Raw genomic sequence first — 24,192 nt, forward strand, 5'->3', positions numbered from 1 at the left:
TAATTTTAAAAATTATGGCTTTGAAGATTGAAGGGTACTATCCCCTCACTATTTCCCTGAATCACCCAGTGTCTTTGGTGTGCGTTCTCATAAAACCCAGGATATGGAAGGGACTGAATTCTCTAAGCAGAGGACTTTTTGGCAGAAGTGATCATATTTTAAAGCAAGCATCAATTTACAGTTCTTTTGGCATCCTGGCTGAGTGCCAGACTATCACTGAGTGTTAGTAATTGTAATACATTTCTGATAATTGAAAATCAGCAGTGGCTGCACAGACATGTCCTATGAGCCTTTCCAGAGGCTTTCAATGGCTGATTTCTTCCCTGTTGGCCTAATACGGAAGTTTGGAGCATTTTAAATTTCCTGGTTGTTAACGAAGGAGCAAAATAAGAAAGAGGCTCCTGCCACATTCCATTAGCTGTACACAGCAGCAGATGGAAGTAAATCTGTGTGTATGTGTGTGTGTGTGTACTTTTGTCTTTGTCTTCAAAAGAGATGTATTTTCAATGGAGATGGGCATTTTTACTGAAAGGTTGTAAAACATATGTTAAAAGAACAGATCAGCAACTGAGAAATAGAGCTCCTAAACAGTGAAGTTCTGTCATCTTCTAGAAGCTTTGGTGTGTTCAGAGACAAGGGAAAACACAATATTGATTTGATTTTTCTCTATTTTATTTTTTTTTTCCCACCAGACAGTATTTATTTTTTTTTTTTCATGAGATGTAAGGTACCCTTTGTCCCTTCTCTTGACAGCTGTCAGTGTGAGTATTCTACTGATCTGAAAGGCATTAGTGTAGCATATCCGTTGTTTCTAAATCATTTGGCAAGGTGTAAATTATGTTTTGCTGTAGTTTTGAATTCTCTATGCGTAATCTCCATGCCAGTTCATGTGAATTTGATTCTTCTCCCTTTTCAGGGACTGCTTTGCAACATGGCAGATGTTGCAAAGATAATGAATTGTTGACTGAAGAGGAAGATTATGTATATGGCTGGTTAACATTGTATGGCTAAGGAGATGTGAGTCAGCCCTTTTTAACTTGCCTTGGTGTAATCCATTCATGTCCAGCTCTTTATGGAGCCCACACAGTCTGCATTGCCTCTCAAAGTAGCAGCAACATAGCTCTGTTTTGCAAGAATCTGCTTTAATTAAGTTCTTCTCAGTTACTTCTCCTGAAGTGACCTGGACTGCTAGTTTGTGAAAGGTGATGACAATTGCAGTCACTGGATTTGTATCCTAGGCAACTCTGTTTTCATACTTGGTAGTGACCAGTTTCTGGAAGGACTCATTCCAGTGGTCTTCCCTTCCAGGTTCTGCACAGCATTTGCAGGGCCCGTCTTGCACTCACTCAGTAGCACCTCCTGCCCTTACTACCTGCCACTGAATGTCACCTTCTGCTGGATATTGCATCATCTGAGAGATCTGGGAAATCCCTGGTCCACCCTCAGGCCTTACCTGGAGCTTTATGATTTCAAGGGATCGTAGAGGTGTGGAAGAAAAACATTTGCTAATTTTCCCTCATAATATCTTAAATAAACTTCCAGAGACACTTTGTGTTTATTTGACATAATGGGTGGAAGTAGAGAAGTGCAGTCAGTGCTGCTTCAAAGCGATTTTTGTTTTTCACATGCTTTCTTTCTTGCCTCCCTTCTGTGACGCTGCTCATTTGCCATAGACAAGACTATGGGATACAGAATAGCAGCTGATTTTGTTTGCATGGCTGAACATGGTAGATTAACTTGTTACATGGCAATTTGTCACATTCAGGTGAGACCACACTTTTGACTTGTCATAAGCTTGTCTGTCCATTTACAGTGCTTACTTCAGGTTTTGTTCTGAAGGCTTTATGGATGAAGAAATGGCAGTTCTCCACCATTTCTGAGAATTAGGAGCTCACCATTTTACAACTAGCTCTACAGTAAATTGACTAAAGCAATAATAATGATAAATAATGACATATACCTGGAGTTTGACAGTGCCCTTCTGAACAAACATAATATCTACAAAGAGAGATATTCTGTTGTTAGTGCGGTTGTGGTTTTTCCATTTCTTTTTCTTTCTTTTCACTTTCCTTTTTTGGCTTGGGGCATCTCTTTGTTTTTTTTTGTGGGGGAATGGAGGGGGTGGGGAGTATGTTCAACTTTGAAGTCCTGACTGCAAGCTCTATCCAAGATTAGCGTCAGGCTTTACCTTATATTCCCTTTGTGTTACAATATGACTTGTTCTGTCAGTCTTTATATTTTTGGCATGAAATATCTTCAGACCTGAAAACATTTTATGAGCTGTCTTGAGCAGAAGTGATAGAATCAAGAAATTGTATTATGCTAAAACAATGAAAATAAAGAAGTTTAGTATGTTCATATGCCAGCATAAATAGGAATGCGTCATTGAGAGACGATAAGTTCCAGAAACAAGGTTGTGCTAATTGCAACACAGAGATTTTCCACAAAAATAACATGGCTTTATTATAACTGTCTATACGCAGTTGGCTTTATGCTTCTGTTCTCTGCAATACATATGTAAAAATCGAGCAGATTTCTTTACAAAACTCCTTGTTGAGAACAAATACTGTTTTTATGTAACCATACAACGTGATTTTCTGCAAAGTGACTTCTGTGGCCAGTTGCCAAAGCCAGCATATAAGTGTAAAATGTGAAAGGCTAAGCCCCTCTGAAGAGAGGGCATGACTAAGGATGTCAAGTGTCTTATGCGGTCAGTCTGTCCCTCTGTGTCACATTCAGCAAGACAGAGTAAGGGCCAGAACTGGTAACTGGAAGGGGGGCCTGCTTTCACTGGGAAGAGTGTGTGGGCTCTGTGCTGGTTGAGGGGTGAAGCTCCTGTTTTTTTTACCTCTTCAGGGCAAAGTAAATCTTTCACCAGTGCACATGCATTAAGTAGTATTTCCCACACATCAAAACACAACTGAACTTCATATTATAGTTTTCATTGCTCAGAAAAAGTCCTGAATATAGTAGCATGCTCATTTCTGCTTATCCTAATGAATGAGTCCCTACCCTAAAGTGTGGATCAGCTGATCTGCATGGTGATTTATAGTGTAAATTGGGCGAAAGTCTCTCTTGGGTCATCCTCCTTCATTCACTGATGTTTTTTGATTTCTCCTCAGAATTCTCACACCCTTTTATTTTTTTTTCATCTATTTTAGATATTTTGCTTTGATTACTTTCTGTGTTCTCCCCCTTCTCTGCTCTTAAATTATATGTTTCAGGTATAGACCATTTCTCACTTTTAGAAATTGGATTGAGACATTTGAGATATTAATAGTTGGTTGATAATACTACTGCTGTCTACAGTAAACTCCTTATATCTTTTTTTTTCTTTTTTTTTTTTTTGGAGGGGAGCACATCTTGAACAAGCAGCTGACACAAACAGGATATTAAAAGAGAAGGAACATAAGTTTGGTGCGGGACAATAATTCTTGTGTTTCTCCCCCACTTTGTCTTCTCCCCAGTGTGTTCCCATAATTTTTCTGGTCTTTCCTTGTATGCCTTCTATCTAAATCTTGCATAACTTAGCCTTTCCGTGCTATCATCTAGACTTTCATGTCTCTCAAAGCATGTAAACTTAGCCTTACGTCTTTCTCACTATGGTGCCGTTGATGCGGAACATTCCCCGAAATTTTTTTTTAAACTCTCTGGATCTTTGCTTCAGCACCTTTCATTAGCACTGCCCTCTTTGTGTTTTTATTTTTTATACCTTCGTGTGCCTTTTTACCTGAACATCATTCCTCATCCCATCTCCTCTTGAATATGCTTCTAATATGATGAGAGGCTTCTGGTCACCTTTAATCTTAAAACTATTAGGTTTGGTTTTTTTTGTAACTGTGCATACAAGTGTGTTATGTTTCTGGCCTGGATGCCTCCTCCTTTGCCCAAATATGTCTGTGTTTATGTGTAAGAATCTTGACTTGAACTGGTGCAACCTGTTAACCATTCCATCATGTGCAGCCTGCTACAGTAAATTTGTTTTAGTAGTTTCCAGTGATCCTTCAGATCTCTCTTCCTGTCTGAGCTCCTTCTTCTAATGCATGTTAAGCTATTTACTGATATGCAGAAGACTCATTCTAGCTGTGAAATGCAATGGAAGTGACTCCTTGATTGCTCTTACATGACACATGAAAAATGTCTTGTCCTTCTCCAGCCCCTCTCTGAAAAGTCTTTGTTATGCTTGTTTTCTCCTCTAAGCTTCCACTGCCCCTGAGCTCCTGTCTGTTGTACAGCCAGGTACACAATTCAAGAAGAGCAGGGTTGCTAAATCTGCTTCTGACAGCTTCAAAAAAACAAAGTTTAATGATTACTAGGAGGACAGCGGTTTCCTACAGCTGAGATAGTGGAGAATCTAAACAGTGAGAGGGCAGGTTGCAATCCCTACTGTGTTTCTACATCACTGGGTTTGAGTTTATGTCAAGGTAATGTCATTTAGGCTGATACTTATGAATATTCCATTACAAAATAATGAGAACAGATGTATGGAATGACAAAACGGAGTAAAAATGACAGTTGAATGCAATCTGCAAGTAGGCGAACATGAGTCTGTTGTATTGAAATGCACCATGAGGGAAGCTCCAAACTCAGTTTTAATTCTCCTTTTTCCTTAATTTTTAGTTGATTCTTCATGGTAGTCTGCCAGCATAGTTTTGTCATGGTTCTTAATCTGAACAATTAGTAAAGCTTGGTAGGGCTTTTGCTTTAAAACAGACCAGGATTTAGACATCTTGTTTCCACTCTTGGCTTACTTGTCAGCCTCTTTAGGTTTGCTGTTCAAAAGACAGTGCGGAAGATCAGGCAACTGAAAGTTTTTAATCACAGTCCTTAGCAACTTAAACTGTTCTTAAGTATACTCAGTTACAATTTTCTAACACAATACTATCCTTAAATGACTGGTACCGTATAATTTAAAAGTATTATAACATCAGGTACACAATATCTAAGTCAGGGGGTTATATCCTTACAAAAGGGAAGGGTACGGTTAATGAGATCTCTTCCAGTTGGCTATTGCAACTTTGCAAAGTAGGTTTTATTGCTGTCAGGTTTTTTTTTTCTGGAATGATCTAGGGCTCTAGTTACATGCTGTTTCTGTATATGAGGGAAAGAAAACTCAAAGGGGCTGTAATTGTATATCGTGGCTGGTAACTTGTCACTGCATAATTTCTGTACAACTCAAAAGTGATTCTGAGTATATAAAAACTGTGCCCATAGCGCTGAAACCACTTTCATCTAGGTGGGTGTTCAATCCTTTTTTCCCTTATACCTTCTTGTATTTGTATGCAATCTGTGTGTTTGAACAATGAAGCATAAACAATTCAAAAGCCTTGTTCAGAAAAATAAGAAATAAGTAGTCACTGCAGCAGATGTTACTGTCTCTTCCCTAAGGGCACAGACAGTCAAAACCCAAATTCCCTTTAATTATCCCAGTAACAGACATCTGCACACACACAAGAATGCAGAAATATGCACTTCTGGCTGGGGAGGCTCTGTCAGGACAAAGAAAACAGGAATGCAGGCTGGATTTTAGACCTTGAGACTTTGGAGGTTAGAGTGGATGGTGAAAGCAGGTCAGGGAACCAGGGCCTGGTAATTGCTGTAACTGCACTGGCTTGGAGAGTGGCAAGCAAATTGCAGAGACAATGACTTTGTGCTTAATGAGACATGAGAGGAGCCAGGTAGAAGGAAGTAGGTTTACAGTAGGCTTAAGAAAGTTAAGTTCAAGTTCACTTGTTTAAAGTCAAGAGACATATACTTTAAGTATGCTTTATTTTCTGTTTTTCCCATTAATAGTAAATAAATTACTTACAGCCTTGCCTCAGTACCTCCAAAATAGTTCTGAGGCTGTAAGAGTTGTATAAAAAACAAACACCCCATAGGCAAGTGATGAACTTTCTGGAAAATGTCAAAAGGCTTATGGTCTTGGGATTTGTTTTATTATGGATTATTTAAAGTGGATGGGAGCTTAGAGAGCTGGCAGAGCTTCTAGATTAAGGCTAGAGCTGTATGCTTATTTCTTGGCCTCTGCAGTCCTCTTTGTAAGGAAAGGCAAACTCCAGGACTATGTTAAATTGTGTTGGATAGTAGAAGGAGGGGAGGTGCCTTGTTTGTGATCTGAAGAGACCTTCAGAATACTGGATCTTGAAAGGAAACTGTAGTTTTTAGGTTGGTTTTGTCTTTTTGTTGGTTTTAGGTTGGTTTTGTTTCTTTCTTTATTTTTTCCCTTCTTTTTTTCTTCTTCTTCTTTTTTTTTTTTCTCTTCCCCTGAGCAAACATGAGCTCTGAACTGCAGATGGAGATCTAACATGTTTTCATGTTTCCAAAGCAGAACCAAATGTAGTGTGGTTAAGACTTAAAAGAGGAATCCTTTAGTTTGTGGTTGCTGATTTAATCATGCTGGGCAAAGTCATAACTCCATCTTTTCTTTTATAGAGGATTGGATTGCATTATCTAACCCAGCCTAAACAATTGTTTGGGTTTTTTTTCCTTGGCAGCAAGAAACAATGTTTTAATTTTTTATCTCTTCCTGGATCCCTATTTTAAAAACTTAGAGGTTTTACTGTCTAATTACTATCTGATTACTGGAATGCCTATATTTTTCAATGTATTATCTAGATTTAAAAATATTCTTATTTTTTATAAGAAATACTCTTAAATTTTATTAAAATGTAGGGATTAGCTACTATAAGTACATATTCTTTTGTTTCCCAGTTGTGATGTCCACATACTCTTAATTCTGAATTACTAAAGTCAGTGCTGTACACAGCCCTCACATAAATGCATTCTGTATGGTAAAGGCTACATGCAATGTCTTTTTTATTAAAATGGAATCCTGAGTATGGTGACAGGGCTATTTGTCTTAATCCTTACTTTTTACAGAGAAGCATGAAATGGTGTCAGCTGATGCCATCTTTTTTTGTTGAACTAGTACACTCCTCCACATATGTTGCGTCCAGTCTGCCCTGGTGTATTCCATTTAGATTATTAGAGCCTTCTGGTATCAAAGACTCTTTAGATCAGTTACATCCACGAGCCTCCTTAGCCTTGACAACTGTGTGTTTGTACCATATCAGTGAAAAAGCGGACACACAAGCCACATTCTGATCTCAGCACCAGGAATTTCACTGGGGCATTGAGCTGGGATTGACTTGGCTTTTTGATTATTTTTTTATTATTATTTTTTAGAGCAGAGTTGTCTCTTGCTGTAGGCTTTAAATGTTAGAGTAGCATTTTTCTTGTTTCTGTGTTTGACTAAGGTTCTAATGCAGTAATTTGTCCTTCTGATATACTAAAAATTGCAAACAAGGCACCTTCTTGGCCTCTAATTCATCCTGGTGGACAATATGTGTGCTTGGTATTTAAGGGTCAGATTATAGGGTATTTTGTTCCTCCTTATACTTCTACGTTGGAACTAAAATGTAATGTCAGTACTACCTTTAAACTCAACTATTGCAAGAAGCATTAATAGTTATTTTCCCTGCCTCTAAAAGGTATGCTAAAGGAGGACAGCTTTAAGATTTGTATAAAAAGGGTTAATGAATGCCAAGAGTTTTGACCTGAGGCTATAACTGTATTGAGTACTTCTGGCTTTGCATTCTACAGTGAGCCTTCATGCACAGCCTAGGCAACAGGCACTCTACAGCATCTCCCTGTGGGCTTTTCCCCAAACCTCCTGTGGAAGAGAGTTCCATAGCACAGGCAAGACACAGTCACCTTAGTGATACAGTTCTGTGAGACAATCTGCCTAAAGAGTCAGGATCATAAAGATAAGGAGGTATATGCTCATGGAAGAAGACCTGCCATCATACAATTACATATTGAAAGCATATGTCTGGAATTTCAGGTTTTGGAAAAGCAGCCTGTCAGGCCTTCTCTGCTTTGCACTGAGCTGCTTCTACCATGGGTCTCACAGAAAAACAGCAAGTGGCAGGGCAGACGTTCATGCTCAGATTTTGAGATGAGTATAATTAGATTTAGATATATTTTTTTTTTTTGCTGGGGTACTTCCAACTCTCAGGATGAGTCTTTTTTGTAAGAGATACTGAAAGGTATCTGCTGTGCTTACTGTATTTGTTAGATGAGTTGTGCATGGGTTTTTTTTTTGTGATTTGCTTGTTTTGTGTTTGCTTATCTTTCTCAAAAGAAATGGCACTTTTAATGATTTCATGGGTAGTGTATTAAACAGGAATATACCCATTGGGAAAAGCCCGTTCTGATCTGTTTTGTGGCAGTGCTAGGGTAGGCTTGAAAAATTTGGTCCAAAGTAAGTACAAATATGTAAAAGAATGACTTTACAAATACATAAAGAATAGCTTGGATGTGTATGGATTTAAACACTAAGTGCCAGAAATAGAACCACTGTAGCTGCAGTGGAGCTTCGTGGCACTGCAGCCTGGGAAGTGCACAAGGTAGTTTGCTCAGGTGTACTGTAGTTTTCTCTCTGTCACAGTGACAACCAGACAAGCCCAGATGCCTGAGCTAGAAGTCTGTCTGCAGCTGTTTTCAGAAGTTCATATGAGGGGAAAAAAGACCTTTATATGATACCTTATATTGTCACATACGTGTTTGTAACTACAGCTGCTGCTTCTTTTCTTTTAATTACTGCTATTTTTATTTTTCTTTAAACCAAATTGAACAAAATTATTTAAAACATGGAATCATTGTACATGAATGTCAATGTATGTGATGAATGCTGAGCAGCACATTGATTGAATAAGCCCTAGAAAAATAGGTTATGTTCATAGGATCATGGAACCATAGAATGGTTATGGTTGGAAAGGACTTGAAAGATCATCTCGTTCCTACTCCTAGGCCATGAGCAGGGACACCTTCCACCAGACCAGGTTGCTCAAAGTTGTTGACAAACTAAGGTGTTGCGTTTTTTTTTTTTGTTTGGTTGGGTTTTTTGTTGTGTTTTTTTTTTTTGGTGTTTTTTTGTTTGGTTGGTTTGGTTTTGTTGGAAGCCCTGGAATATTATTTGCGCATCTTTCCTTTCTTCACCTGAGCTGTAATACCTTTTTATCTTTCATCTGCAGTGAGTCAATGACTTACCAGCAAGGCTGTTTAATGTATTTTTGTGGGGAGAGAATCCAGTGAAAGGGCTAGAAAAGACTTGTGATTGGAAATGTAAGAAAGAAAGCATAGATAAAAGCGATTCATAAAAGATGCAACATGCTCTGACATGCCATTTTTCATCTCTTTTTTTTCTAACCCGAGAAACGTGCTTGTTTTCCTGAAGTTACACTGAGTGAATTTATTATTCATGGGTATATTTATGTTATCATGGGAATTTTAGAATGAGGATTTAACAATCACACTGTACTCATACTGATGATGCACCGGAATTACTGAAGAAAATCTTTTTTCTCAGTCCTGGTTTTAAAATAGTTAGCGACAATGGAGTCCTGAAGCATCACAGCAGAGTGCTTGCAAGTGCACCTTACTGTCCTTAAAGAAGGAATGTTGCAAATAAATCCTGAAACAGGGCGCTCTGGATGAATGAACAGGTGGATCGCTTCTTGCCAGCTGTGACACCTCTCGTAATAGGTTCCCTTGGGGTTAATGGGGCTGGAAAAAGGGCAGCAGGGGTGATGTAATGGAGTCACCATGGCATGTTACTGTGGAGACTTCTGACTTGTTTCACTGCCTTTGAAGAGGATAGTAATGTAACTTGAGTATCATGGGAAGAGAAGATCTAAGTTAGGTTAAAATCATTATACAGCTTCAGAAAGATGAGGATTATTGTGTCATCTGTAGATTAAATACATTTAATTATAAAGCAAGTTTAGCATGCGGTGTTATATTTTAATTTTCGCATAAGATTAGTCAATTTGTTGTACCAATGCCACCCAGAGACTTCAGTTAATATTGCAAATCTGCTAGTTTTCAACTGTGTTGTTGCTGTTATTGTTATTAGTATTATTGTTGCTATTATTATTATTTTGCTAATTTTTCTTCTTCAGAAGGTGGTACCATGTATATGTTTAGCTTTATGCTCACTACTTTCAAGAAAGACACCATGACAGTAGGTGTCACATACGCCATAAACACTAGTGATTTTTTTAATATCTATGTTAATTTCTTAATGAAATCAGGTCTTTACAGTCTTTTAGCTTTGTTATTTGCCATTAAAGATTGCTTCTGAATTCAGTTCTAAACATGAAACTGTTCCTTATTAGTAATTTCTCCATTTATTTGATTGTTTACTGTAGCTCTACTTTGAAGGGCAGAATAATGAAACTTAGGTTAGAGAGAACTTTACTTTTTCATTTGTGAAAAATTGTAGAGCTCAGCCCCTGGCAAGTCCTTGGACAATGTGAACCAAACAAACTGTAGCCTGTTGGGCAGATGCTAAATTTAAAGTTAAAACCAAGACAGGTTTCTGGAATGTCATTTTTTGTATGAGTATCTAACGTCCTCCTGTTCAGCTTTGATTGTTAACCTTCTTTGTCTTTAAAGCTCTTTATGAAGGCTCCTTTGATCTTTCCTAGGAGCTGAGGGGACTGGTGTGTTCGCTGTGCCATATGTTTATGAGCCATGGCAAGTTTTGTTTCCTATTAAATCTAAGCTGTTAACTGTCATCCTCCCAAAACCTGAAACCCCCGAGAAGACCCTCAGCATGTGACTCGCAGCATGTGAAGAGAGCTGTGGTTTTCTCTGAAACCAATTTTTTCAATATCCAACTTTTAGTTCCATGGGGAAACATGCATTTTCTTTTGGGAATCTTTTTGAGGCCTGTAGATTCGAGTCCTGTAATAACAATTAAAAAAAAAAAATAAATAATTTTTTTTTTGCTGAGGGTAAAAGTGTGTCTTGGCTGTACCAAAAGGACCTAACATGTGTTGGAGAGCAGCTGTTGTCATGGCTGCATGTATACCATGATTTAGTTTTCCATGGACAGCTCTGAGGCTGATGTCTGCAGAACGGTAAACACACATACATAGTTTTAGAGGGTAAAAATAATATCCAGGTTGAAGGTGTGCCTGAATAGGTGTTTCAGTATCAGGAGTAAGAAGAGAGAAGTCATTGAAGGGTTAAGTATTTTATTGTGCTGCATGTAAACTGAGGGCAAGGAAAGGGGAGGGGAATCCTGCCAGGAAGGGGAGGGCTAGAATTGGAAAGGGGAAGCATATTGTGGTTTGTTACCTGCGATCAGCAGGCAGTACGATTAGATGTGTGTCAGCAGGCCAGCTTAATTTAACTTACATATTTATTTGTGGTACTGTTGTAGCATACAAAATTGTATAGCTATATTAGTTTATAAAGCTTTTCATGTTTCATCTATGTAAAAATCATTAATAAAGTTAAATTATTATTGCTAACTATTTTGCTATGACTTTTTAATGTGAAGAAGAATAATTTGTAGACCTTTAATGGCTCATTATGCATTTCTGACTCTAAGGAGATGACTCATAGGAGAACTGAAAGGTCTTATTTCACCTAAGGCTTTTCAGCTGGAATTTGCTGTTTATATGAAAATATAATTATTCTGTTGATTTATTTACATAAATCTTCTGTAGCAAAACTCAAAGTAGAATTTCATCAATAAGCTTTTACTTTTACAGTTTACATGGGTTTTGTTTGGTCTTTTTGTTGCTGTTGGGTTTTGTTTTCCTTTACAGAATTGTCACAAAGCTGTAGCTTTGTGATGCCACTATGACACTCATGAGATACAGTTTGTGTCTACTGAAAAAATGCGTCTTGAATGTGCTCTTCCTAACCTTATTCCCTCAAGCAAAAAAGCTGCTGAATGCAACAAAGATAGGAGAAAATAATTTAGTGTTTTCAGGGACAGAGGGGAATCGGATTTCAGAGAGATTTCTTAGCAATTTCTTAGCATTCTCTTCTTGTGCTCTAGCCTGGGCTTGCCTTACCCTGCCTGTCCTCTGCCCACTTCTTGCAAACCTGGAAGTGGTCTCAATCACCTGCTTGCTGTACCTTGAAGCTTTATAGCACCTTGCTGCGACAGCAGGATGAGTGGAAAGGTCTTTCCTGTAGTCTTCTGGCACCGCAATAACTCTGCTTTCTTCTTTTTCTCTTTTTTTCTCCAGTAAGTGAGATTCATAAAGACATCTGGATTTCCTCATCTTCATTTCCTACCTAATTTTTCAACTTTTTAGAACTTCAAAATTGAGTGTTTCATACAAAATACATGACTGAAAGTTTAAGGTTGCAAAATCACATAGAAAAAAAAAGAAATGCCTCTTTTGGACTTGCCTATGTGGCATTATATGTGTATGAGTAGAGAAAGGCTACATGAGCCTAAAACACAAGTATATGTATGTGTATATATATATATATATACGTATATATGCATAGGTATATATTTTTTTTCTTCCTATGGAAAAAAAAAATCTGCAGTAGTAGGTGATGACGGCTGTAGTCATAGATATATGTGGCCCCATCTATGTGGCCCCATCTCCTTTTCTGCCTGGTGTTCAGTCCCTGATTTGAGAACCTATCCAGTGCCGATGGAATCAACAGTGAATATAGCCACAGATTCTGCAGAACATGTAAAGACTGGCATTGCAGGCCTGAAATTGCAGAGACACGTGCAGGCTGTCATTAAAAATGCAGAAGTTAGTTTTCTGACGCCCAAGTGATTCTACTGCACGGTTCCATCTGTTTTTCCAAGTATGATACTACAGCTTCTGCACAGCGTGTTTAATGGTTTTCTGCAGTGGCTGAACACGTTTTGACACAGAATAACATTTTTCTCCTGCGCTCTTTCCTTAGGAATGGATTACTTCCTTGTGCTAAAACTTTAATATTTAAATTAGGAACAAATCATCCTGAAACGGGCACCAGTCATGGATTATTTCAACCCAGACATTTGCAAAAGGAAAAATGACCAAAGACAGGAGCTTAAAATAGGTGCTAGCAACCTGAGCTGCAACTGATGATACCAGCATTAAAAATTACACTGCTATTACACTCTCAGGGAGGTTGTGTTTACTCTGTATTCTAAATGGTTATGACTATGTGCTCACCTTTGGTCTTTTTTTTTTATTGGCTGTTTCATATCTATAGACTTCAGTAGGCAGTTCTGCAGCCCATTGTGCCATACATACATAGTCCTCTTCACCTTTCACATACATTCTGGACCACTGATTTGCAACTACGTTAAAAAAAAAAATAAACACCAAAAAAACCCACTTCAATGTTCAATGAATGGGGGGAGAAACTGTAAAGGATGAGGCTTTTATACAAGTGCAATTTTTTTAGAGAACTGTTTATATGGTGTAAACAGTTTCATATTCTGTGTGTCTGTGTGAAAAACTATTAAATTGTGCTGTGTTTCCAGAACACCATTTGTGTTCATATAGCCACAATGCTGTGTATCCAGCAAGTGATATGAATGATACTAATAATACAGATATTTAAGGATTCGGTGTACAGTTATTTATCTGCATTAAACGTTGAAAGTCAGAATAAATTCATATTCTGAATGCAAGCAAAGCTCCTTGCTGATTTTCAGCAACTCGTCCACTTGTCTACCCTGTTTTATGTAGCACTAAATTGGTCCTAGAAAGGTGGTGGTGGTGATTTCACATAAATGTCAAACATATTCCCCTTTTAATTCATTATGTCTCAGCCTTTTTATTGTGAGAATTATGAAAAGTCAAATTTACTTGTCTTTCTCATTGTTTTCCATGTGATCAGGTCCTTTTTTAAAGAACAAAGCAAAAAAAACCTAAACCCCTCAGCTGCTTCTGATGCATTGAAAATTAATCTGGCTTCACCTGAGAACGTACCAGTGAATTACAATTGTACTGTGGTGATTTCTGCTTTACCTAAGGAGAAAAAACACATCTGGCATATAAATCAGTCCAGAATTTGAATAGTTCATTCAAGCATGTATTGAGTGCCAGCTCTTTGTATTTCACAGGCCTGTAGTGTAAATTACGTGGTATTCTGGTAAAAGTCTCCTCTTTTTTCTTAGAGGACCAACTTGCAACCCCACAATATCTACACATTAATGTTGGCTACCTAATGTACAATAGTGATGACATTGACAATAACAGTGGTATTTCTTGATTGCTTTTAGAAATTGCCCCTTGGTTACATATATTCAGAGCAGAAGATGCTGTGGACTTCTCACAGTTAACATTTGACCCAGGACAAAAAGAGCTTATTGCTGGAGCAAGGTGAGAAATCTGTTTTCTTTTCGTGTTGCATCAGACTAGATTTTGTTCTTTGTTGATTGGTAATATTGAGCCAAATTCTAGTGTGACCTTTCCCTTGTGTGACTCCCCTGGCTTCCAGGCACACTGAACTGAACATTATGTATGTTTATTTCCTTATTCTTGACCAAAGTTAAAAGAAGGGCTGCCTGGTATCAAGGATCCTAATAGGTTACACTATTCTCATTTTAAGGAAGACTGTCCTGGAATACTCTTAAATGTTGGATGTGTACAATACAAGAGGCAGATGCTGCATGACAATGTGGCAAAAGTTACTATAGCATAAAACTTATTTTGATCCCAAATTTGGCTATACAGTATGTCGTTTTGTGCTTGGATGATTCTAATAATTATTCAGTGCAATGCCAGGAACAATCTGTTAGAAACTGCAGAATTAGTAGGAAAGATGGTGATAATCATAATTTTTTGCACAGTAGGACAGTACTTTGCAAGCTGTGATCAACAGTGACACTGTCTTAGGTGTCAGTGTTGAAGCAGTGGCAGTCTTTGAAGACCATTTTTTTTTCTTATATGAAGTATGGTAAAACATTCTGGTTAGCAAAAAAATTTAACCATTTAAACTTCTTATTTACATCTTCCTTCTGAATATATTTTAGTCTTGAATTAATGAAGTTCTAGTCACTTCATTTTTCTGTTAGATGTAGCACTGGAATATACTGCTGTTTCCCAATTTGTTTCTTAGTCGAAAATGAGGTTCAAAGAGTGATAAAATGCACTGTGAGAATTTTTTTTTTCCATGCGCCACTGGAAGTTGCTTGTCTACAGGGGCAAAACTTTGAGTGGAGATAGATACATGTCTTTTGCGTACCTGAAGTGGGATATCCTGTACCCTCATGTTGATTTTTGTTTTCTGTAAAATGCCAAATGAAATGAGGCATGAGGCTGTCAACTGGTGCTGTTCTGTAAAGATAGCCAGCATAAGTCAGAGCTGTTTGAGCCTCTCCTCAGTTCTATGGAATTGTGCGTTGGATTGATGCATGCTGTATAGAGCTCAGTAACTAATGAAGAACGAAAGTTTGGGTTTTTATTCCTTTCTCTCAAATTTTTATTTTATTTTTCCTCTCTGTACTGTTCATCTGGGCTCCAAATCTCAGGAAAGAATATGCTCATTTGAACGTGCTTTTGAGGAAGGCTTTTGAATAACAATGGAAGAAGCTTTTTCTGAATAGTCGGTGACTATGAAAAAATGCCAGGTGCCAATTCTGCCTTTTGCAAAAAACCCAATACTGTGAAAATAATAGGATTCGTTTGGTTTCTCTATAAGTTAATGCTGCTTCAGAGCTTCATATATTTTGTTCTGGCTAACATTGCAATATTAAAAATGTTCAATGTTTTCAACATCACAACAGAAATCTTTGTTTTCCAGCATCAACTGTAGCTGGTTGTTACTTGTTCATAGAATTCATTGGATTTCTCCTTTCCTTATTCTTCATTTTCCATTCTAAATGTTAAGCTTTTCCACAATGTTTGGCCATGGAGACCTCTCTTTAGAATGACTGTGCTTGCCAGTAGGTTTTTCTGATTGTACATATTGTTGATATTAGTATGTCCTTTTCAGTACACATTTTTCTGTTCTTGAAGTATTGTGCCAGACTATATGGCAAAAGTCATGTTATGTCACGCAGTCATAGATTCCAGGGCTAGCAACCAGTTGTCAGGGTGTTGTAGTCCCAAAACCACGAATGTTGATCTTGCTGACTATGCATCTTTTGCATGTAGTCCCTGCTTCTTTGTAGAATGAATCCCTCCACTGTGAATAGGATATCGAGTTTTCTGCTCATTTACAGGCATGGTGTTTGCCTCAGGTCTCAACTGGCTGCACTGATGTTGTGTTTTTTTTCTTAATGCTCTACTTGTACCTTTTGTACAAATTACCTTTCCCCCAGGGGCATCTGAACAGAGCATTAATATTAAGATATTTGTGCTGTGGCTTGAGGGTAACATTTTAATACAAGTTTCTTTCACATCTGCCTCACAGGATTCACATACCTGTAGAGTCATTAGAAGAATTCATTTTCTGTCCTAAGCCACAAAAGTGCTCTCGTACAGTGAAGATAGTGTGTTCTTAATTCTTCCTTTCTAGTGAAATATCTTTTAGCGTTCAGTTATTTCTCTTAGAATATTACAACCTTTTTATTACCTTCTTGTACTAACACTTAGGCACTGAAAAACTAATAACTATGTGCAATGTGATATGAGTAAGACATGAACAGTTGCAAGTTCCTGTTCAGTTGTGCAAAGGATGATTTTCCCTTCTCTACCCAGTCAGTGGTAGAGAAGGGAAATGTGTGATATGGCACATGGCAAAGCTACAAATAAACTTATATTACTCTATTTACATTCCCATTATGATTTATGTCTAGCATCCAAACAAAAATAGGAGGTAATGCTTGCACCTCTAGTCTTCTGCTTTAGTAAGGTGATGGTGGTGTTCTAAACTGGATAAATGATTTTCACAGCCAGTAGCTGTGTCCTGGCTCAATTTAAGTTTTTAATTGTTTGGTGTTTTTTTTTGTTGTTGTTGTGTTTTTTGGTTTTTTGTTTTTTCTTCACTTTAGTGGAGTTTAATGAACTCTTTCCCAGATTTCTCTAACTTAGAAACCAAACAAAATAATAGAGTGAAAATTTGACACTATTGAAAATTCTTAAATCTCTTTTCCATCACTGATACTTACTGCAGATGATTCTCTTAATTTTTGAAATGCCAAAGCCTCTAGAGAGGTTTATGACTTGCTTGTCTTAATAAGCAAGTTAGCAAAGATCTCAGATGGGATCCAGTCTGAATTCCTTTTGGGAGCTACCAATGTCATGCAGCTACGTAAAAAGGCAGATTGACTTCATAATGTCTCAATAGGTGTCTTGTGTAGTGACAGAGAACTATTGATATCACTGCATAAGGTCCTTGGGGACACTTTAAGCTATGTAGTGTGTATTATTCTGTTTATTGTTGCTTAAACAGGGTTAACCGAAATTAGAAAGAGGTCTAGGGAAGGGCTGCTAAAAGGCAGAGGGTTGGAATTATAGTGCAGGAAAACAAAGGCTGAGTGTGTGCACAGAGCCTGCCCATAAATCCATCAGCAGGTATATCTAAGGAAGGAAATGGCTGTATAAACTACAGTAGTGTTGGCAGAAAACCAAATGAGTTTAAGTTGGTCATGGTTAATTTAGCCAAGAAACAATCAGTTTTGTCACATTTTACCAGTGTGAACAGAATAGGAACAGAAATATTTTTGAGATGGAGATCTCTAAATTTATAAGGGGACATTATTCAGTAGTATTTGCTGTAGCAGGCAATGACTGGGAAGGTAATTACTAGTCCTGTATTGTTAAGATTAGTCTCACCTCTCAGGTTTGGAAAATAAAAGGTGGTTTTCTGATGTCTACAGGTATTCTGCCTGCTGTGCAAAAATAGATAATTTTTCAATTTTATCTGCACACAGGCTCCTTGCTCCCACCCCACAGATTGTTTTCGAGTCCTTGTGAGAAGTCTCTGGTTGATATTCTGTTTTGTTCTGCAAGATGTCCGGTTCTTCTATAGGTCTTGAGTTGATTAATTCAGAGTCTCCTAGCCTTATTTCAGTTTCTTTATACATTCTGCACTGATCTGTGAATGTTACTATTCCAGTACTGGCACACACCTTCACTTTAATCATCCAATACATGTTCCCATGAAACTTTATCTTTGAAATTTGCCCCAGGCATTGTTCTTAACATCACTTATGACCTGGCAGATAAAAATAAATGAGTTCTCTTGCAATCTGAAACCTTCGAGGGAATTCAATTGTTTTCTTCAAAAAAACCCATATGGCAGAGCAGAATTTACTTTTATAATTAAGTGGCATCAGTGAAGGATTACTCTGAGGGCATTAGTTCCTTTGTAAGCTCAAGGAAATGAAACTGCTTGGATAAAATATTCAGATGAATATTTCTGTGTGTGGTATTTAGTGGACTGACTTAGCATCTAATCAAATACAATAATTATTTCTGTATTTCAAAATGCCAGTAAGCATGGAGATTCATGGATTTCCCCAAGAACAACCTTGCCTGCTTTCCCTATGTGGTAGTGCTTTGCCGTGTGTTTCTTTTTTTCTCTCTTGTAAAGGTCAGTTGAGGGGGACCAAGACCAGCTCAAGCGAAGGATACAGTGGTGTCTGAATTGCCCTGGCAAATTACCTTTTTTTTCCTCCTGTTCCCTGACAATGCACCAAACACTTACCAGCTCTAGTTTGTATAAATCAAAACTTGTTAAAACTGTTCCAGCCATTTTGGTAAAATGAAAGTCTACTGGAAGTATGTCTCAAACTCAGTAGGTTAGGGCAAAGATCTTGAGGTTCAAAATAATTAGTTGTATTTTCCTTCTAATCCCTTCTTTTTTTCTTTTTTTTCTTTTGTGACTCATTTTTTTTTTAATCAATTTTATTTGAGCCATGCAAGAGGAATTATGGCAGAATAATGTTGTTTATTTAAGGGAAAAATGAAGTAATCTTCCTCTTTCCAAGCCTCTTGTGCTTGAAATTTTGAACTGCTAGGAGTCTAACTGGAGTTCATTCTTAAGATGTGGAAGTTTATATTTGAAAAATTCAAGTTGGGCTAGCTCAGCTGTACTTTAAAATAATACAGTTACCTATCAGAAATGTCCCTCAATTCTATTCAACTTTTTTTTTTCTTAAATTGTATCATATATATTTAGAAAAATCTTACATTATTTTTTACATGGAGCATCCTAATAACAGTGACTTTCTCCTGTAAATTAATTAAATTTGTTTTGAGGTGGCTTATTGCCTCAGTCAGTTCTTACGTCACTGATGAAGGGACTGTGTAACAGTATGGCTTTTTACTTAATTAGATGTGTGTTTGGGAAAGTTAATTTGAACCATTACCACTACTTGCCATAATAAGAGAAAGGCAAATTAGAGGATTCATTATCAGTGGGTTTAGAATCTCTAATAATAGAATAAATAACTATACAGGTTTGCTTCTTGCTGTTGTCTGCTCTCAGCAGGAGAATTTCAGAGCTTCCTGTTAATGAGATGCTCTGAGTGCCAACATATTGGAAGAATATACAGGCACCAGGAATTAGTGCTTTGTTCTTTGAACATCCATCTGGGTTTATTGTTCATTTAACACTTGGTTCTGGGTAATCAATGTCAGCCCTTTCACAGATTGATCTGGTCTAATCTAAGGTATGGTTTAATGTTAAATCTAAGAGAAATTATCATCCTACTGCTGCAGGAAGAGGAAGGTCTTTCTCTCTATTGCTTTTTTTTTTCCTACCTTGCTAATGGATTCCTAAATAAATTTAAAAGCTAAGGCTTTGTAGCTTTCCTGCTCATGCCTTGTTCTGCAATTTTCTCCTCCTTTACACCAGCTCTGCTAATAGTCTGGTTGCAGGGTAACACTAGTCAATTCACTAAGGCCACAAAAATTTCTCCTGTGCTAATATAACGTCTTGCCATTTTAATTAGTGGAACTAACATAAGGCATCATCAGAGGAGCTCTTGAGTTGACTTGGGATAAGATGAAAGGAAAATGGCAGTGGTAAATGGAACTTCTTTGGCAGAGAACACTGCTATTTCAGTGTAAACCATCTTTAGAAATTACATCAGATGAATGGTGTTCTGAGAGTACCTGTCTTTAATTGAAGTAATGACTTAATATATACACACTGGATCTGTGGTAGCAGTAGTACATGTCCTGCTACAGAATATGGCAATTTATGCCTTCTCTAGGTTCCTGTTTAGACTCTGCTCTCATTTCAGTTATCTGTTCCTTTCTTCTGTGGTGAATTTTAGTCCAAGCATATGGTTTCTGGCCTACATCACTGGCAGTTTGGTCCTTTCTGAACTTGTCCAGTGTGGGTGCCATTACAGTGCTGAAATGCAAGGCAGGGAGCTACCAACTGATAACCAGGTTATAGAAGTGCTAGAGAGGTACATGCCACTTGGAGCGGCAGTCAGGTCTATGAAGGACTCTCCCCTGCCTCTGATACATAGGTGCCTTGCATGAGTTAGTACAGCACTGTTGTCCTGGGTTCAGCAGTAGCAGTCATTTTTCTCCTTCTTAGTAGCTGGTGCAGTGCTGTGGATGCACTTGAGTGGCTGCAATCCTCCTGTGAGGGGGCTGCTCATGTAGGAGGTAGATGTGGGTCTCTGTTCTCCTTCCAAGAATACAGTCAGAAAACATGACGGTGCCATGATGCATACTGTGCATGTGACCTTCACATCTCAAATTTTAATGGGAGCAAGGTTTAGTTTAGTCATTTGTTGCCATCATGTGCATACCTTGGTATGCAGCCTGCTGCCATGTACAGTGAGCTTCCACTGAAGGAAAGGACTGGACTGTGCTGGAAAATTAATGACTCTACTGGAGGACTGCAGCGTGATCCCAGGAGGGAAATTAAAGGCTGTCTTTGAAAATATGGGCCATCAAGTTTAGTATCTCCTTCCTTGAAGTATCTTTAGCATTAATGTGATCACTTACATAGTTGTTATTGTTTTGTTGCTGCAGTTTGTTTTCTTAATAAAATAAAATAAAAAAAAAAAGAAGTCCAAACTTTGAGTACTGTAGACTCTTTACCTTCTCCCCCCTGCCATGTGTGCAGGAGTGCTGCATCCGAAGATCTCTAGTCATTGCTGAGGCTGTAAGTGAGGCTACAGGGAAGTGAATGTAGTAAGATTTGCTAATCCTAAGGAGCAGCCATCAGAGAAGTAAATCAGATTTTACAGAACCTTTGAGTGGATTAATTTAATTTATAATGGAATTCTTTCATAATTGGCTCTTACAGTGTTGTTCTTCTGTTTGCAAAGCTCAGTGTCTCACTGGTCAGTCTATGATCACCTGGGTTTTCCTTTTTGCCATTTTGAATGTTTTATTAACATGGTTAGTCTTTACTTCCTCGAGAACACCTGTAATTTTAGAAATGGTTTTAAAAGAGTAATAAGAAGTCCAAGAACCATATTTTTTAGATTGAATTAGCATGAGCCGCTAGTCTGAAAGTATTTATCTGTGGGTATATGCTGTTTTCACGTTCTTACATTTATCAGGAAGCCTTATTTCATTATTCTTATTTTACTGAGACTTCTGTTTTCTGCACAATGTGGATACAGTTTCTGCTTTTCATTATTGTGACATAACCATTTTCATGTAATAGTTCAACTAGACCACTTTGATTAGGATTGTTTTATTTCCCATGTATCATCCTTAGCTTTTTCTCATATTTTCTCTGTTGTATTTGAATGTAACCAGATGAATTTTCTGAATAATAACTTTTATTCATATTATTTCTTTTCCTCCTATTTTTTTTAATTATTATTATTCTTTTATTCCAAATTGCTGCCTTTACTGTACTGCAGAACTAGAATTAGCTTTTACCCCCAGAACTTTCCCATCTTGAGCATGAAATCATGACTTTTTTCTTAATAGTTGATTCTTACAAAGCTTATACTTCTCATTTTCAGACTTAATATCTTTTTCTTCCAATAAATTGAATAAAATTTTCTTCTTTCATGTGAAATAGTTTCTTAAAAAAGTGCACAGGAGGGAATCTTACTGGTTTATTTCCAGGAGATTTGGCAGGATGTCTGGTCATTCCTTGAGTTTTTGAGTTTGCTGCAGCCCCTGCTTATTAATTCAGGTTTTCAATTGCAGATGCCTATAAGGGTTTGGGGTGGGGTTTTTTGTTTGCTATCCTATGGGTTTTCAAAAGCTTATTTTATAGCACGTTTTCCTAATTTTTATGTGCCACCTTAACTTCCTTTAATGTCTGTGTTTAATACAACAATATTTATTGTTGTTGTGTTACAGTTTGCCATTTCACAAAAAAAGGAATAAAATGCTGGATTTAACAACCATTCCTAACATGCTGTGCTTTTGAATATGTATGAATTTTCAACTGATTTTTGTCATCAACTTATTTAGTAACATACAGAAGGTTAATTTTATACCTTCATCTGTAGTCATATTGTATGTATTCAATGCAATAGATCAAAATACATTGTTTTCAAGGAGGTCACTGGAGAATGCTTTTTGTGGTGCTTCATTCAGTTCTCACTGATAGCAGTGGAAGTCTTTGCCATTGGCTTGAGCATGCTGTTAATTAACAAGTTTTAGTTATCATAGTTCAGCTAAAACAGTTGTTCAGTGCTGTGAATATAAATCAAAATGCATATTGCCTGCTGGCTATCTTAAGGAGTATAGGATGCTGCTCTTTCTGAGAGTTAGTTGTGTTTTCTTCTCATTAGCATCCTTCTGTTTGCAAATTTGTGTAACATATTTGCTTTCCTCTTTCATTAAACACCAAATGGAAACAAGTTTACCAATTACCACCAGTGTCAAATCAGTTTAATTCTAACATGTAAAGCTATATTTTTCTTGCTTTTATTACCACCATATGTGGACAAGAGACAGGCCTACGTGCTAAGAGGTCTGTATCTATGCTTCAGAAACTATTTGGTCATTCTTATCTCAAATCCTTTTTATGCCTTAAAGCATAAATACGCTAGAATAAAGCTAACGAGGTTGAAAAATGGCAGCCCAGGGCATTATCTCAATAACATGTTAAAAAATATATTGTTGCCTGTCTCGTGAGCAGCATAATGGAATGAAAATTGTCAGTTTGTTCCCTTGATCAGTGCATGTCATGAAAATTGGCAGTGATTTTTTTCTTTGGACTGCCAGATTTATTAATATCATATTTCCAAGGGTGGGGGTGGGGTGGAGGGGTTTGATGGTTTGATTTTTTTTTTTTTTTTACTGTCATGCACGTGGTTTTAAAAATTTATTTTTCTCATATATGTTCTTTCATAGTTCTTGCATATTAAAGATTCATGCCTTAGAATGTTAAATTATTGCATTTGTAAAGCTAAATTTAGTTCTGCAAGTTTCACTGAAGTGGGCTGTCCTGGGTTTAGTCAATTTTTCTCCTTCTTAGTAGCTGGTGCAGTGTTGTGTTTTGACTTTCAGCCGGGTAATAGAGCTGATAACACCAGTGTTTTTAGGTTTTGCTAAGTAATGTTTACCCTGACCAAGGACTTTGTGAGTCTCATGCTCTGCCAGGGAGGAGGGGAGGCCAGGAGGAAGCAGAGACAGGACACCTGACCCAAGCTAGCCAAAGAGGTATTCCATACCACAGCACGTCATGCCCAGGATGTAACTGGGAGTTACCCGTAAGGGCATGGGCTCTCTTTTGGGGTCAGGCATGTTTGGTGGGTGGTATCGTATTCTCTTCCCTTGTTATTTTCTCTTATCATTACTATCATTGGTGGTAGCAGTAGTGGTTTGTGTTATACCTTAGTTACTGGACTGTTCTTGTCTCAACCTGTGGGAGTTACATTCTTTCGATTCTCCTCCCCATCCCTCTGGGAGTGGTGGGGAGGAAGGAAAGAAAGAGGGAGGAAGGCGCTGAAGTGGCTGGGTTTAAACCAGGACAGTTCTTTTTGACGCCCAACGTGGGGCATGAGGTGTTGAGATAACGACAGATCTGACCAGAGTGTGTCTAATTGTATTTGTGATAAGCATTCATTGTTTTAGATTAATAGTCACTCATCACAATGCTGATTTATTTGCTCTCAAAGTTGTTCCTCTTGATCTCACAGTTTCGGTATATCGTACCTTACTTCAAGCTGGTATTTGCTGCGTTAGTGTTTTTCAAGTGTGGGGCTTGGGCGAAGGTTCTTGTGTCATTGTACTTTATGGTGATGACTTGTAATACAATAGAATCATTGCTCATGAAACTGATCTGGCTTATGTTCCCAGTGTGGTCACCACCTCTATACTTTGGGAGGTATATAACAAAAGTCCTTAGTCCTTGTCGGGTGGTCAACCTGTGAAGGAGACATTCTTTTACCCTCCCCACTCCAATAAGCTGGAATTGAACCAGTGACCTAAGGATTTCCACAGGTAGGAATAGCTCTGGTTGCTCTCTGAGGGGTAGTTTGCCACTTATCCCAGCATTATTTACGTAGTCACAGTCACCACATGGTGTCCATTT

General features: G+C 37.7%; 1 protein-coding gene across 11 annotated transcripts in view; it reads left to right on the forward strand.

The window, feature by feature from the left end:
* The window catches only part of SEMA5A (semaphorin 5A), an 844,194-nt gene that overhangs the window by 105,916 nt on the left and 714,086 nt on the right, over positions 1–24,192 (forward strand). For all 11 annotated transcript variants that reach the window (XR_009963244.1, XR_009963245.1, XM_062610854.1 and 8 more), the window contains one exon: positions 14,048–14,147. Coding sequence is in view for 9 of the 11 variants with exons in the window: in XM_062610854.1 (XP_062466838.1) it covers positions 14,048–14,147 (100 nt within the window). In the remaining 2 variants the exon portion in view is untranslated. The remainder of the gene's footprint in view (positions 1–14,047; positions 14,148–24,192) is intronic.

Source organism: Pezoporus occidentalis, unplaced genomic scaffold (genome assembly GCF_034315485.1).
Source record: "Pezoporus occidentalis ecotype Australia unplaced genomic scaffold, CSIRO_AGI_Poc_V1 ctg15, whole genome shotgun sequence".
Taxonomy (NCBI): Eukaryota; Metazoa; Chordata; class Aves; order Psittaciformes; family Psittacidae; genus Pezoporus; species Pezoporus occidentalis.